Consider the following 17,348-nt stretch of genomic DNA (forward strand, 5'->3'; position numbering starts at 1 on the left):
CTCAATCAGGGTTTGTAAGATTTGTTCTTTGATTGTGTGATAAGCAAACGGCTTTGATCTCAGGCTTTTGATTTTGTTGTCATATTAGGAAATTATGCAACCCAATTTATCCTATAATTTAGTCAATCAAACTCTATTTCCATATTGCATAAATAATAAATTATGATGTTGGAATGCTTATAAAACTGATCGCAACATGGGGCTAACGTGTGACTTCATATAAATACTGTTTGCATTTCTGACAGCATTGTTGTGGTTGATCAAATTCTGATGTAGTTCAACAGACCTGTTTCCATTGCTTTAAATTAAATGTGTCACAATTCATCGCAATTCTGTACTTCTAGTTGTTTAAAATACATTTGAAACCCTACTATTGTTGATTACTTAAAAAAATTACATTATGCCTTGATTATGTTTCAAAGGCCATTGAAAATAAGTGATTTCCCTAAAGATATTTGAGTGAAATCTGCGCGGTGCTACTAATTACTGGTACTTAACAGTCAGAAACTTGGGCATCCTGTGGATAATTGTTAACACCACGTCGATGTTTATTCCACGTAATCGAACAAAAGATAACTGCTGTTCCCACAATAAAAAGTAGACGTGACGTTATTGATTGTGGCTACCACATTAGCAAATGGTGTGAGCCGAAACTCCTTTAACAAGATACGGGGGATAATTAAATGCTTTTGATGGGGGATATCACACCAGACCTCCACGGCAACACCACATGTTTTTTTTTTAAATACACTGGCTGATTATGGTCTGAGTACCTTCAAAAAACTAGATAAGCGTTTCTCTACGTCCATCAAATCCGAGTGGGACTGCAATTTTGATAAAGTACGCGCTTGTCCGTAACATTTCCCCCTTTCTTCGTTCTGCAGGTGGGAATTGTTTTCTTGTGGTCTCTGAGAAGACCTGTTTCGTAGAATCTTACCCACCTTCATTGTTTTCATTTTTACATACACATTTGGGCAGAAATGGGCATTAAGTTATTTTTTTTTTTAAATATTTACAATATTCAGAAATATAGCAGCTATAAAAGGTGTATTATTAGGCAACTGCCGATAATTGCTATTTGCAATACGTTTTTAAATGATTGGCTGCTCCCTCATAATCTTTTAACTTGAATTGATAGACAACATTACTATCTCATAACTTTTTTTCAACTGCTAGTGTTTCTTCAAGGTGACACCAAGCATTCTCCTATTGCCCACCCACTATACTAGATCCCCTTTTCCAAATACATGGGAGGGACCTCGTCTTCCCTCATTTTTCACCTTACCACAGCCAAGGACCGAGACGCGCAAGGGGCGAGGAGGCTTTTTAAATTTGGATATATCAGGGGACGCAGTGACAGCGTAAACACTGAGCTGCACCAGTCGCTTTCGTTACATCCCAATCCAAGTCCCCGCAGCGCATACGAGTTTCAGTGTACATAATGAGTCTTTTTGTATATTGTAGACATCCCCAACAAGGAGGCCACTTCCTTTGCCAGTAATAATGGAATTTGACGACTCACCGGGTAGTAATTGTAAATTTGGATACACGCTCGTAGTTTACCCAAGCTTAACTTTTCTTTTGAATTTGGATTAATTTTTATCTGATGAGAGGACCAAGATATGTTTCAAATGTGGATTTATGAAGAAACCTTCGATCATTTCTGAAGTTTTTTTTAAATGGAGTGAGTTTGCTCATTTGAACAGTGACTTGGAAAGGACAGGTCAAGTGGGAGCACACATTTCTCTTGAGGAGAATTTCTGTTGGATTTACATTCCGCCGCATTTGGGAATAACATCGTCAGACCGCTGGGGAAAAAAGATCAAGAGAATGTATGCTATAAATCAGCGCTGTATTTACATGTAAGAATACTCTAATATCTAATAATTAACAATATGTGTAACTGGGGAAATTTAACAACAACTAATTATTATATTCAATTTCTCATAATTTCAGATCTTTTCATTTCTTCGTGCTGTGGTGTCATGCGCAGGTATGTCTTCTCAGTGTACAGATTTTGCTACCAGGCATTTAGCAGTTATCTTTAAGTAGCGACGAGTTAAAATGATGCAATTAATGGTTGATGTTTATCTGTATCTATATAACGTGTATCCATGTCTGCATATGGTTAGAGGTCTTATTGATTGGCTTCGTGTTTTTGCTGAAGTAGCCTTCAACTTTTTAAATTCTTTGATAATTGACAGCTTTATATTTAAATAACGACACGATAAGTGTCATGATAATATATTTGCAATAAAAAATAATACACAAAGTATTAGTAGCCTGTTGTTAAGTTCAGCACCCAATTATCAATATTCAGTATTCAATCCCTACCAATTGCTTAATAGGTCTACTTTGCTCAGCTTGTATTGCATGTTTCATTCGACTATTTAGAGAGCATTAGAGAAAAATCTGTGATTTTATTTTTCCCTTTACATAAAAACAAAAAGGGGGAGAATCACCCGTCTCCTAATTTTAACCAGTATGTGAGGGAGCAGGGCGCAGTGACGGACCAGCTCAGCCGACGACAAGTCAGGGTCTACCAGCTATACAGCAGGACCAGCGGCAAGCACGTCCAGATTCAAGGCAAGAAGGTCACCGCTACCGCTGAAGATGGCAACACTTTCGGTGGGTTTTCTTTGTACATGTCCTTACTTTTCAAGAATTTACCAATTATAGTAAGCATTGGCTTTACAACCTAAATATTTCTAAAATATAAATTAAAGGAACGGGTTCATTCAATTGTGCAGGGCAAATCCAAGAACGTAGAATTAAGAAGCCCATCAACGAAGGGGTCTCTCACTATGTGTACTGTATATGTTAATTAAATGTTCGAGTAGCCATTGTTTATTCAATCAAACGCCACCCTTTGTCTGTGTGCAATACACAAGAAGGGTGAAAGACCTGATTAGGAAGGATGAACCTAGGCCTACCCTTGTTGGTCAATTTCGATAATATACTCTGCTGGGAAATTTATTCTGTCTGGATTAAGTATTGTTCTGTTTTGAAAACTGGATTTTAAAGTAAATTATTTAACTTCGTAAGTAACCATGAACAAAGTACCCCTTCCTCACTTGCCTGAACACCAACTTTAACAAATTCTTTACTGGCAAAACCAGAAAGGCTTAAGTGGCTCCTAATAATTTCACATGCCCCATAACCCCAGTTCATTTTATTTGAAAGTCAAATATTTAACATCATTTAATAGTAGCCTTTCTGATGAATGTAATCTGAACATCTTTCTTGGTTTCCAGTATCTCAGTCATTAGTAGGGAGTATTTTGTTACATAGAGCACATACTGTGTTTCTTTTAATCAGTGCCAATTTTTTCAGAGTCTATAAGCCACATATTGTATTGTTACATTCACACTAATCCTACTGAGGTATAGGCATTCACCTTTTCGGATGTGCTAAATGGGCTTTGTCAATGAAGGAAATTGTTGGTAGTTGTGAAATATCTAGACTGATTTTGTTCCTCGGGTTGAGTCTCTGAACACTTCAAGCATCTATTTTCAGTTTTTCAAGCTCCTTTACACTACACACACAACTATTTCTGCTTATCTCGTGCACTTGACATTTTAACATTATGAATCCACAAGCTATAATCACTACATTTGCAATATATTGTGCATTAAATTTGTGAATTATATACATTATGTATTGTAATCTCTAAAGTTTTCAAACATTAAACATTTAGTTTTAACTCCCTGTGCTTACACACCTGGTTCTGATAAGGTCCATCTGTCCCTATCATAGATTCTTTCAAATCCAGAGGATGAACTCATACCAGCCTCATACCATCCCATTCTTCCCTCATGCGCCAACGTCAATATATCAATCGGATATAAAATGTCCTCAGGGCTGGGCAGATTTCATGGGTTTATAGGTGGGCTGTAATGCAGCTGAAACCTGTCTTCTCACCAGGGCTGTGTGTTGATACGGTGGACCTCACTTTATATTGCAGCCAGGCTCTTCGTAGAGACGGACACCTTTGGCAGTCGGGTTCGGATCAGAGGAGCAGAGAGCGGACGCTACCTCTGCATGAACCGGAAGGGAAAGCTGGTTGGAAAGGTTTGTCATGTTTCCCATTGTAGACTTTTATTTACATGCTAGGAATGTTTGAGGATGTTTCACATTTTTTTTTTTTTTAATTCATCATATTCTTCTTATACGAGAGTTCTTATTCAAATGTTATTCATCTTAGTTTAATAACTATTTAAACTATGTATGGATGGTTGTCAATTTTTTTATTGCTACCCACATACAAAGAGCTACTGACGTTTTTGGCCTTTTTTTCAAATGCACTCAAAGGAAAAGAAAGATGCAGGTTTTTTTTAAAGTCTGTTGAATTCATTGTGATGACTGAGCAATCAAAGTATTATCCAGCTACAGGGTGGAACAGGGGGGAGGGCCACAATGAATGGAACGGTACACCTTTGATTCCAGTTGAAATATGAGAGACGGAGCTGGGAATGGTAGCTTGCACTAACCTGGCTCACTGAGGAACAAAGAGAGGAGAGGGGCTGGTCACGGTTCATGGGCTGATGGCCTTACAGATCCCGGTCTGGCAAACAGTGTACCAGGGACGAGCGAACATTCTTTTCACACCCGTAATATGTCTGGTCAGATGTCAGTCTTCCTCTTCCTGCGGGGAAATCTTCTGGTCTTCTCGCCGTGAAAACAAAACTTATCAGCAGAATTTTATTTTATTGGGTTTCTGGACTGGGCATGTGTTAACCATGAATAAATAAATAAATAAATAAAGATATGAGGTGTAGTAGTGTTGCTTTCAAACAACTTGTGTTTCTAGAAGACATAGATAAAGTGAAATATGTCTTTATGAAAGCATGAAAATCTCTCTTTTGGGAAAAGTTAACTTCAGAGAGTGGGTATTTGTATAGAGTTACTTGCACAAATATTTGTTTTCTTAAATGGCAAAGAAATAATGTGTGCACCGTAGGTTTCTTGAAAATTCTTGGCAACAATACAGACATTTCCAGAACTACACAACTGACATAGATGAAATTGCAAAAGTGATATGAGCTTGACAGTGGTTGTCTCCTGTCATGTGCAGTCCCCAGTCTTATTTGAAACTTTAAACTGGCAGCTGTGGTCCTTCTGGAATTCTGATGTTAAAATTATTGTTTGCGTCATGAATGGGTTCTGCTCAGAATCAGCGTTGGAGTCTGTGGGTTAAGGTCAGTAGCATTCTTGTCAGTGATGATCCTGTGTTCAGCTACTGGTGACCTTAATGCAACACACATCACAACAGCCTCTTCTCTTGGGCTCTGAGTAACGCTGCCTGGTCCAGTAGAACTGGCTTGTTGGGGAATGCTGGGGCCTTTTTCCCCCCTTGTCCTCGTTAATCAGGTTATCAGCCTCGCTCGCCGTCACTCTTCCGAGCACAAAAGCCCATATCCATCTCAGAAAATGGCAACTGGGCCCTCGGGTTTACATATCACAGTGGGCTGCCCAGAATTTCATTTACCCGGGCCTGTGTGCTCACTCAACCACTTCATCCAAGTCTGAGAACCCAGTGAGAGTGATGTAAAGCAGAAAGTAGGGTGCTACCCAGTGGCACTGTCACAGTGCTGTTTTGCCATTGCCGGCTCTCTGGTTTAAAATCTTCACTAAATAATAAGGATGATTCTGCAATCTGCACACCGAGTGTGCTCCCCAGTGCAATTAATTTACTAGCTCCAAATAAACTGTGTATATATTTGATGGCAGATTAATAAAACAATTTATTTAGTCACCTGCTTAGTTCAGCATCTGTCTGAGCTGGAATGTGCGTGTTCTGTTGTTTTACATGTTAAAATCTTCCCTTCGCACCTACCCACAGCCCAACGGAAGAAGCAGAGACTGCATCTTCACAGAGATAGTCCTGGAGAACAACTACACGGCCTTCCAGAATGCCAAATACGAGGGCTGGTACGTGGCCTTCACCAGGAAAGGAAGGCCCATCAAGGCCTCGAAGACCAGGCAGAACCAGAGGGAGGTCCATTTCATCAAGAGGCTCCACAAGGGCCCACTGCCCTTCCCCAACATGGACAGACCCAGACACTTTGAGTTCATCAGCTTTCCGCCCACCCGTAGAGCCAAACGCAACAGGAAGTCACGGACGTCTCCTTAACACAGGACGAAACTGTACATAGGACTGGACTCATATTTTTAAATAATAACAGAAAGAAGCAACTTTATTTTTATATTTTTAATACTTTTAAATGCCAAAAAAAAAAAAAGCGAGAGGAGACGTTTAGATGTTAATGTAAAATGGTCACGTGTAAATATGGTGAGATAGCAAATTAAATGAATGTATATATTTAATATTATTGTGTGTGTTTGTATGTCTGTCAGCGCTTTGCAAGGAGAAGAGCAGTGGTCATGAACAGTTAGAAAGATGAATAAATGCTCTGACTCTGTCTGGTTCCAACCATCTGCTCTAACCCATCGAGGTGAGTGGGAGCGGGTGCTGATTTCTGTCTTGCACTGAAGGCATTCATTTGTAAATTTCCATTAGTTGCGGCAGTTATCTATCTTCTTTTTATAATATTAAATGTAATGTGATTATCTGGTTCACATGGTTCCTGAGACCTCTGGTTTAAATGCTTTTTCCGTTTCAGTACACTTTTGAGACAACTTCCTGAGCAGAACGACACGATCAGATCCAGGTAATCATGTGGCTCAAATGACAGAACTCATTGTGCATTGTGCAAAAAGTGAATGGGGTATACATTTGTCTATAACCATCTGTAAGTTTACCAAGAAGTATGTTTTGTGCTGTCTACATAGGAGAACTATGTAATTTTTTAAAATAAATAGTGCGAGCCTGTTTACCTGCTGAATACCTCAGAATAAAAAGCAGGTGCAAAAGCTTCTGTGTGATGGAAGGTATATGGCTGTTACCTTCTTCTCCATTTCTATCACCACAGTTTTTGATAACATCTGTTAGATTTCAAGGAAAAGGTATGAGCCAGGAACTGTAAACAATCGATATTCTTCATTCTGAAGAAGGGGATTTAGTTCACACAATATATATTCCAAGTCCCACAGGAGCAGTCCCTCTGAGAATTTGTAGCACACATATCATATCACTTGGGGTCCACCTTCACCTTAGAAAACCATAATTTGTTACCTTCACTGATATCAAATAAGTTTAATATGGTTATATTTACTGCTTTAGAGCCTGGGCCCCCTCCCATCTAAACTACAATCTTATCAATTATGAACAACAACTAATACTAATTATGTTAATAAAAATGCACACATGTATAAAATTGAACTTTTTAACTCCAACAGATCACATAAATAATATTTAATATCACTTGAATTATTTTACATCAATAAAGTAGGCTGCCGTTCTTGTATACAGTTTAGTCAGTGTTACCTTCAAAGGGAATTCAGCAGCATGCGCTAAGAGAAGGAGAGAAACTGGCAAGCAGCGCAAGGTCACCTGAGTAGCTTTTCAGTTGGGCTCCATTTACATGTGGAATCTGGTACAGCTTCCTCTGGGAACGTGCTTTCATTAAAGACACGAACTGAGCAAGAACTGAAATCACTTTACCGCTATCAGTAATTAAACCAGTGACTTTGCCTCCGGTGAACGGTGACTCTGAATACGGTGTCCTGCACCTGTGGGAATTCAAGCATGGTTTAATCAATCTAATCTGAAAAGGAAATGAATGAGCAGAGATCTTTTTTTTGTCTGTATTCTTTCACCGACGTTTTCAGTTGGTGTGGTCCGGAAGCTGGCTGGGATATAATCGTTAAATACACTTGCTGCAATGCGACCTCTAGTGATTTGCTGACTCTACAGCCAATTTCCAAGGTAGCAGGCTACTTGGAAAATCTACTACAAATCAGGCTTCAATACACACTGGCAAACAGACATTATTATTAAACATGTATTTCAGGTGTAAGCATGATTAGGGCAAATAGGTAAACTGTAATTAGTATCCATACATTTAAAAGTTACATCATAATCCTACATTTAAAGACCAGGTGCATAACCAAAAATCTCATCACTACACTATAAATATTTTAACTACTCACAATTTATTTGGTTTTGGTAAACATTACATAAACAAATTAATAATAACCTAAGTGTGGTGAAATATATGCTTAACCTATAGTAATTGAACTGCAGAACAAAATAGTTGCCATGAAGTAATATTGCTTTTACATTTAAAATCAAAAGGCAGAAAGGATTTTAGATGTAATAATATTAGACCTGTGTTAGATTGGAGCAGTGCCCTCCAGAACTGTTGGAACTCCTGGTAAAGATGAGGGGGGAAAAGGCTTTGAAAAAAGTTGCTTATCTGCTTTATCTTGCAATGAAAATATGAGAAAAATATAAACTTTCTTAGTCAAAGAAAACAAATGTCTTCATTGAGAAATACATATTTTTCATCAGAAACATGTCTGTCACAATTATTGATACCCCTAGGAATTTTTTAACAAAATTGAATTGAAGTATATTGCATTAATGTATACCTTTTAAGTTCAACTGAGTCTTTAGGAACTGTTAAGTGGTCATCTAGGACTTCCTGTTTCACTGAGGTATAAATATGAGGTGACGCACGTGCCAAACTTCCTTACTCATCTATCAACACGGAAGGTTGGAGACAACGCAAATGAAATGAGACAAAATGTTGTTGCCCTTCATAAGTTAGGCAGTGGGTTTAAAAACACTTGAAAATATCCATATCTACTATTGGGACAATAATTTAAAAAAAATTAAAAACAACTGGAGTTGTAATTAACTTGCCTGGAAGAATATGTATGTGAACCCCCCCACAAATGGTTCAAAAACCAATCAATTCTCCAAGGAATCGGAGAATTACAGAAGTTGGTTGCATCCTAGGTCCACCTCCATGCCAGTAAGATATTTGGACAGCTTACTGGAAGAAAGCCCTTACTGTTGTCAAACTACAAATGTAAGTGTCTAGTAGTTGCTAAGCATCATTGGAACTTTGATTTGAACCAGATTCTATGGTTAGATGAGACAAAGACAGAGCTTTCTGGCCACAAACACCACCAGTAGGTTTAGTGTAAAAACTGGGATGGTCATGTAGAAAAGGAACCAAATCCCGATTGTGAAGCATGGTGGTGGATATGTGATGTTGTGGGGCTATTTTGCTTCTCTGAACATTGGGCCTCTTTCACATAAATAATTCTTACTTTTGTTCATTAAAATGTTCTAATGAAAAACCAATATGGAACTTTGTTTTTGTGCATATCCCTGCTGACTGTTTGTAAATGCTAATCACATGTCCATGTGATTAGCATAAGAAAACAGATAGATAAGACAAAATATGGGGAATGCCAAAATTCCTACGCACAGTTTATGATCAAATTTGATTGTACACACGTTTCGTGAATGAGGCCCATTGTGAGGATGCATGTCATAGATTCCAATCACGGACCAGGAGATTTTAGACTAAATCCTGGCTTCCTCTAAAACTAAAACTGGCTAAAACTGAATCATGGTTAAGTCTTCCAGGAGGATAATGATCCAATGCTTACCTTTTTTAAAAACCCAATTTAAATGCACAGCATCTATCATTTATCTCAGCAATGGTTAAGAGGAAAACGGATTCGATTTACAGAGCTATGGCGCCACCCAGTGTTTAAAATTAGCAACCACAATATCAAGCAGGCTAAATAAAGCAGTGTGCAAAAAATAAAAAAATCCACTAAATCATAATTCATACAGCTCCTTAAATAAAATATTAAATAACTTAATATTGCAGTAAAACTAGAGAAATAAACTAAATTAAACCTGTAAATAGTCATAAAAGGTCCAGTTGTGTTTTATTTTATTTCAAAGGAATCCTTTGAAAATGGATCCTTCTAACTGTCATCGTGTATCTGAATGTAAGTTTAATCTTATTTTTTGTAATGAAATAATATTTATTTTAAAACTCTAAAGTATAACCACGAACATGGGTTCCAGATTAGCTCAGGCTAGAAACCCATGGTACAATATATCTGTTTCATGTTTTTAAAGTGCAACAATGTGTATATGTATTGTCCATGACAAATAATCAGAAAAGGCTTTCTAAGAGTCTATATACACAAGACTCTATATACACAAGAGTCAAGGTAAAAATTCAGTGAGTTTTATTTTTATCAGTTTGTTCAGCAGGTCAGAAATGGCAGTCTACTAAAATACTGACTGTACACAGTGCTTAGTGAATAATGTCCCTACTGCACACATTCCTACTGTGCATTTATATATGAGTCCAGAGGGAATCCTTTACATTACCCACTGAATGAAAGCATAGCGTTTTTGTTTTTCTCGTTTGACATTCTGCATAGGCCTGCGGGGGGGTATTGGGGTATTCTGAATTTGTTTGTCCTGCCAATGGAGATCTCTTCTAGATGAACAAAGAATGTTTGACCTCACACTTTGAATGGAATCCTGTCAATGCCATTCTGGGACAGTTTGGAGAATCGAGGTCAGGTGGATCACGTGCCTGGTTGGCACTGTCTATATTCTAGTCCTTTATCCTTTACAAACAATAATACACCCCACAGGCATATATATAGGCCTATCTGGAATTATTATATATATTTGTCCCTTCCTGATTTTATCTATTATTGCATATTTGTCTCACTGAATGGATTAGATCTTTAGACAAAAATGTAATATTAGACAAAGAGAATTTGAGTAAACATAAAACACATTTTTAATATCATTTCATTTATTTAATGCAAACAATAATCAAACACCAATATTGCCCATGTGAAAAAGTAATTTCCCACTTAACTGGTTGCACTACATCTAGCAGCAATAACTGCTAAGGAGGAATTTTAGGCCATTCTTCTTTGGAGAACTACTTTAATTCAGACAAATTGGTAGGTTTTTGAGCATGAACTGTTAGTTTTATGTCCTGCAACAACTCTCAATTGTTTTAAAGTCAGGATTTTGACTAGGCCACTTCAATACTTTAAGTTTGATTCAGATGTGGACTTGCTTTTGTGTTTTGGATCATTATCTTGCTGCTTAATCCAATTAAGCTTCAGCTTCAGCTCACAGGCAGATGCCCAGACATTATCCTTAAGAATTTTCTGGAGCCGAATTCATAGTTCTTTCAATTATGGCAAGCCATTCAGGTCCTGAGCCAGCAAAGCATCCCCACACCATCAGAGTACCACCTCCATGTTTGACTGTTGGTATGATGTTCTTACTGTGACATGCTGTATTTGCTTTATACGAGACATAATGGGACCTGCACTGCCCAAAAAGTTTGAATTTTGACTCATCTGTCCATAAAACCTTATCCCAAAGGCTTGGGGATCATCCAGGTGATTTCTTGAAAAGGAGAGATGAATATTGATGTTTCTCTTGGTTAGCAGTGGTTTTCACCAGTGGCTACTCTCCCATGAATCCCATTTTTGCCCAGTCTTTGTCTTATCATGAACACTGAACTTAGCTGAAGCAAGAGAGACCTGCAGTTCTTTGGATGTACTTCTGGGATCTTTTGTGACTTCCAGGATGAGTTGTCGTTGCACCCTTTTGGCAAGTACCAAAATCCTGAGACGATTCACCACTGTTCTAAGTCTTTTGCATTTGGAGATAATGGCTCTCATTGTGGTGTGTTGGAGCCCCAGAGGCTGAGAAATGATTTTGCAACCCTTTCCAGACCAATATATGTCAACAACTTCTTTTTTCTCATCTCTTCTGGAATTTCCTTTGATTGTGGTGTAGTGTACTCTTAGAAAATTTGTGGTGACCACTTCACATTGATTATGAGGTTCAATATGAGTGAGGTTTAGATTCAGCAGGGCTGGTTGCAATCATGCCTGGCTGTGTTCAATTAGCTGAATCTAATTATCAATTAAATTTGGTAAATTGTTTGATTGAGCATCTAAGGGGGCAATTACTTTTCACAAGAATAATGGGTGTTTAATAACTTTTTTCATTACATAAATGAAATAATTTTGAAAAAAAAAAAGTGTTTTGTGTTTACTCAATTTCCTTTTGTCCAATATTACATTTTGTCTAAAGTTCTGCAACCATTCAACGTGATAAATATGCAATAATAGAGGAAATCAGCAGGAAGGGGGTAAATACTTTTTCACGTCACTGTGCATATATACATATACAGATAGATAGTCTGCCAGCCAGCCAGCAAGAAAGAATAAAAATTGTCGTTTAAAATGGCAATCTCAGGGGTTGGTTTAACTGTGGTGTAGAGACGGGTAGTCCATCAAGGGCCACACGCCTGTTCGGCTTCATCGACTTTATGTTCAGTGGGTCGGGCCCATTACTGACGCTGTAGGCGAATATAAACCAGTCATCTTTTTATATCCACAAGCGAACAGACGTCGACTCGAACGCTGGTTGTCCTGGCAACCGGTGCACGGATGCCCAAGGAAATGGGCTCCTCCTAATGGAGATAGCCTATGTCGTGTCAGCTTCACAAACTGGAAGTGCGTTCCATGTGGAGGTAACGTCTATTAGTTCTGTTTGTCGTTGGCTAGATGCAACGTTTAAGGCTGCTAAAGGAAGACGTAGTTCCCTACACTTGTATAATTGCACCATGTACGCCAATTCTCTTAGTCTCATTATAGCATTCCCATTTCCTAGTAGTCAATTTTTCTATCGTTTTCCTAATGACATCAACATCAGCATTTGGTTCAATAAATTGTCCAAATTATGTAGGCTACAAAATGTCCTTACTTAGTTCTGTGATGACAAAAGCAGGCCATTTACATTGTACGTTTTTCTAGTGTTAATTATGTTGCCCATGAACTGAAACGCTAATAAGATTTCATTCCATCGTTTTCCATTCACATTGTGTTTGCGTTTGTTATTAGTCAACAATGTTAAATAGCATGTTTTTCTTGCTATTGCATAATATACAGGCCGACAAAAACCCTGCATTATTTTTTATTATAAATTATGTTGAAAAAATAACAACTTATTTCATATACTATTTGGTGTAGCGATTCAGAATGACACATTTGCCATCTCTTTTAATCTGTGGCAAATAGTGCAATGTCATGTTTCCAGCATACCCCCCGTCATTGAGAATGGATTGAGCCAGCTGTGCGACAGGCAGCAACAGTAGAAACGCACATTGCCGCTATCTAAATAGAGCAGCCTTGCTCTGTGCATGCAGTGCAGCGAGGCTAGTCCTGATAACTATTCCCCACCGAAACGGCCATATCCTCTATGTGACTACTGAATTGGAGGATTTGGCCTGTATTAGCCCTCAAACAGTAAACCGTATCCAGGGAATTTAAAAGCAAAAGGGATTAGTTTGCTGGCTTGTGGAAGGAGGAGACGGAGGGCTGGTTTATTTGGAAAAGGACAATATTTGCAGGTGTGCAAAGGTAAGAACATTCAAATCATGTTCCGTCACGTTTCTACACTCAGTCGTTATAGTTACACGAACAGTTTAATTAAAATAATTGTTATATCCTTTTATTGCATTTTAAATTGTACTACATTGTTCGGGGATTCTTCTGCTGGTATTCGAAGATTAGATGTTTTCAATAACGCATTTATGAAGAACGTAGACTAAACAGTAGGCTGTCACAAACGCAACGTAGGCTATAATTCCCTTTCAAATAAAAGTACGCGATTTTAAGTTTTTTGTTTGTTTCTTTGTTTGTTTAAATGACATCAAAACACGGAACCTGTAAAACCGTTAAACAAAATAGCCGGAATTTATGTTTGGGATTATGCTAGGGCGATGTGATGTTTTTACATAACATCACTGGCGATGGAGATAGCCGGACAGGTCCCATACTCACTGGATTAGGACAGGCGAATGGTGAAATGGATGCTGTGACATGCAGTCAAGGGTAACGGAGCAGCAACCGCATAGAGGTTTGTCCCGTATAGTCTGTTCTCGAAGTGAGCCTTTTTATTTTTAGGCTAAGTGGTTACACGTGTGAAATATGTGAGGATGACGTGGTTCCGTCAATTTATTGAGGGATAGAATTGTTGAAAGCAAACAATAAAATAAAAAACAAAATGCAAGATGCTTGCAATCCACTATGATCACAGATAACCCCATTGGTTTCTGACAGTATTACGTTCAACATAATGAACCCGAAAATAGGCTATTACGTAGGCTATATTATTATTAGACATGGCAAGAGGATGCTTAAAATGAATTGATGCAGCCTAGCCCCCCTTTTGAATGTGTTGGTCATTGATGGGGCTACTCTGAGTGTCCGCTGATTTTGGACCAGATTTTAATATTTTGTTTTCTAAATGCTAACGTTTGGAACTCCCTCAAATTCAATGTCCTCAATATTTGCAGAATTTATGTGCTTAGTAGCAAAAGCTCGGCGTAGGAGGCCTGGAGCCTGCATGACTATAGTTAGATTTCAGTCAATAATGTATCGTCATGAACCGCACACTCTCTCTGGCTGAGCAGATGTGGGCTTTTAGTATTTTGGGAAGCTGCTGTTCAGGTTGAATTACAATTACCTTTTGGGACAGTGTTGGTGATCTATTCCAGGCTTTCTCAAACCTTAGCCTATAAACACCGAATGCTGGTTTTCACTCTATCTTGCACATTGGATGAAGCTGTGATTAATTATACTACTTGGTTTAGTTCACACTGATTAACTAATCAATAAAGTGTAATGTTTCTGTTTACTAATTTGTTGAAAGGGCCCAGTTGAATAGACATAGCTCACAGGTGCTGGTATATTAGAAGGCTTGTCCATCTTCACAAGGTCACTGGGAATCATTTAAGTCCTTGTTATGATCATGCTGTGGGGTTAGGTTGCACCAAAAAAGCTTCTGAACAGATCCTCTGTCTTTTTCAATGGAATTGCTAGTGAGGTTTAAACCCAACGTGCCACTGTAGTTTAGGGATGAGTTTTTGCCCCCTGAACTTTAGTTATAATCTTTATATCTCATTGCACAAAAATGTAGCCGTTGAAGTAGTTAGTGAAACATTTCCGTAGTGCCACTGACTGTTGTGGTGTTTTGCAGAAAATTTTATTTGTATTTATTCTGTTGCTTTTGGTAATGTTTTGCTGAGCAATGGTGACAGTCTTACACAGTGAAGGAAACTCTACTCTACCAGCTGTGAATGATTTTCCTAAATCTTAGAATTGCAGAGAATTCTTCTGCTATCTTCAGTTTTCTACTGTTTGTTGGCTGGTGTTCTGCTTTGTCAACAAATAGATCAGACATGCTTCATTGTCATATAGTTTGTGAGCCATTATGGTGTATGGGAAATGTGCAGTTTCTGTTGTGGGGATGCATTGGAGTAGAAAACTGCCACTCTTACAAATAAAACGTTTTGAGGGTTGTCCTTTCCCCTTAATTATTCAATGTAGCCTACAACATGACATTAATAGGTAAGCTTAATAACCAACTTTGGCTACTCAGTATTTTACCTTTATATATACATAAGACAAAGGCAAGCAAAATGGTTAAGCTGAGCTTCTTGTCAGCTTGCTTAGCTGGCAAACTAGCCCTTGGTTCCTTTAAGCCTCTTAACAGAGAATTGATTGTCAACCGGATTTCAAGGGGATAGGGATTTTTAATTAAAATCAGGCACACACAAATGATGAAGCCATGTTTTAGCTCCTCTGTGTAAGGGCTTCAGCCTAACAGAAGAAACAAGATACACAGGCTAACCCTGATATACGTGATGGATTTTGAAAGAGCGAGGATAATTACAGCACTGTTCCCTTTGTAATCTGTTTCTCATAACTGAGGTTATACTCTTACAGGTTTAAAAGTATTGAGTTGGTGTTGTAGTAATGTCTGAAATGGATCTATGCAAACAGAGATGGGAAAAGCCTAATGTCAATGATATGTCTTGGAAAATCTGCCATCTGCTATTAAGAATATCCCTTTCACTCCCTGGACAGTTTTTCTCTGCTGCAGTAATTTCTCTGTGCTATTGATAGTCTAATAAAGACCTATTTCAAGCTGTGTTTGATTCTGATTGACAGCAGATTATTAACGTAATGTGTTGGGCTACTATCTTAAGCAGATGCAAACAGTTTCCTCTCTTGTAAAATCCGCTGAGGCGTCATCCTGATGGACGAATCCAGGAATGGGATTAAGGCCTCCATTTCTGGCTTGTATGCCTAAGCACAAACCAACCCACCTCGAGCTCACCCATCACCATTTTGTCATGCCTTAGACTCCAAAATGGCTGAGAACAGGTAATGTTTTTGTGACACCCACCATGGAATTGCGTTTTGCCGCAGTTTACAAAACTATTTTATTGGAAACAGGAACTGTGTGGCAGGTGGAGCTGTGGAATTTTGAATTGGAGTGGTGGACATCAGTTTCTATTGTTGTCCTTTCAGCCACTGCATTGTCCTTCAATGGTAAACCAAGAAGCCACCAGCGAATCACTTTATGGAGTCAGCTACAACTTCAGCAGTTTATTGTCTAAACGATGGTAAAGGCCTTGGATCGTAGGAGCTGATGTCTGGAAGCAGTTTGGCAGGGAAGTGTAGTGACAGGAAGCAGAGATGTAAAGGATGTTGATGGGGAGTTTCACAGGCCTGGATCCAAGGCCTGGCAAGCCGAGTCATCATAATTAGTCATGTCAGTATTAATGTCTATCAAGCACTGTGGGGGCCCCTTTGTAAGCTGCCTTCGGGTCTATTGATTTTTTGCAGGCTACTTAACGGCCATAGCAGTGTTGAAAGTTCTTCAGAGATACTTGTGCGATAGAACAAGACAGGATGACTGCAGCACACTGGCTTCATGTTTGCAGCAGAACGTTATTACACATGCTGGCTAGTGCAAGATGTCAATTATATAGGCTACATAATGTTCACAAAATCGCTGCATCATAGATGGCTTTGCGATTTCTGGTGTGGACAACAACCAAGGTTTTATTGTAATGATAATCTAAACATGGTCATCCCTGTGAGGCACAATGGTAGCAACTGATGGCCTTCAAACCGAAGAAGCATGGCAGTCTGTTCATAAGCTTTCTCATATAACGCCTAAACAGTCTGCTCAGATATGTTTCTGAAAACATTTGAGATGAGAAATAGACCATGTAATTGCTGAATCTTGATTCGTATTTGATCGGCAGTGCCTATTTTGATAGTTCCGAGTTCCATGAAGCCCAGCTACGCTGTACAAATTCATTTGCATAGAGATACTTCATGCGACTGAGATGGACACACCTACTCCACCCATTCCAGGAAGTATTTTTCAAACTTGTGTAATTGGTGGGGCCAGGCTGAAACTGTGAGTGCAATTACTCTTTAAGATGGCCCGAAACCCTTGCCTCGAAGATTGAACTTTCCTACCAGCACTGCACTTCACTGCTCAGACAGAGGCCAACAGGGCTGTCTAGCCTTCTTTGTGCACCCAGCGCCTGCTTTGTTGAGAA

The 17,348-nt window shown here is 38.7% G+C and overlaps 2 protein-coding genes across 11 annotated transcripts in view; both read left to right on the plus strand.

The window, feature by feature from the left end:
• Positions 1-1,293: 1,293 nt before the first annotated feature.
• Positions 1,294-7,170, plus strand: fgf17 (fibroblast growth factor 17). Of its 2 annotated transcripts, none has more exons than XM_035379795.1 (5): positions 1,294-1,862; positions 1,957-1,993; positions 2,451-2,628; positions 3,965-4,071; positions 5,843-7,170. In XM_035379795.1, exons 1-5 carry the CDS (start codon positions 1,642-1,644, stop codon positions 6,131-6,133), a joined length of 834 nt encoding a protein of 277 aa, XP_035235686.1. In that variant the 5' UTR covers positions 1,294-1,641; the 3' UTR covers positions 6,134-7,170. The 2 variants fall into 2 exon arrangements, with proteins under 2 accessions (XP_035235686.1, XP_035235687.1); XM_035379796.1 differs by having other exon boundaries at positions 2,484-2,628.
• A 5,913-nt stretch (positions 7,171-13,083) lies between these two features.
• The window catches only part of LOC118237267 (dematin-like), a 29,217-nt gene continuing 24,952 nt past the window's right edge, over positions 13,084-17,348 (plus strand). For 4 of the 9 annotated variants that reach the window (XR_004767140.1, XM_035435794.1, XM_035435793.1 and 1 more), the window contains exon 1: positions 13,086-13,344. The gene's annotated coding sequence lies outside the window, so the exon portion shown is untranslated. Of the gene's footprint in view, positions 13,345-13,818; positions 13,844-17,348 lie in introns of those variants that run through there. The other 5 variants (XM_035435799.1, XR_004767139.1, XM_035435798.1 and 2 more) reach the window with 5 other exon arrangements.

The sequence above is a fragment of the Anguilla anguilla genome, chromosome 10 (genome assembly GCF_013347855.1).
Source record: "Anguilla anguilla isolate fAngAng1 chromosome 10, fAngAng1.pri, whole genome shotgun sequence".
Taxonomy (NCBI): Eukaryota; Metazoa; Chordata; class Actinopteri; order Anguilliformes; family Anguillidae; genus Anguilla; species Anguilla anguilla.

What these genes read in the sequence shown, in the direction of transcription:
- fgf17 (XM_035379795.1), top strand. Translation starts at nt 1,642, where the DNA reads ATGAAGAAACCTTCGATCATTTCTGAAGTTTTTTTTAAATGGAGTGAG. An exon ending in TGCTGTGGTGTCATGCGCAG is followed by an intron (nt 1,994 to 2,450) that starts GTATGTCTTCTC and finishes AAAAACAAAAAG; the next exon opens with GGGGAGAATCACCCGTCTCC. An exon ending in TGAAGATGGCAACACTTTCG is followed by an intron (nt 2,629 to 3,964) that starts GTGGGTTTTCTT and finishes TTTATATTGCAG; the next exon opens with CCAGGCTCTTCGTAGAGACG.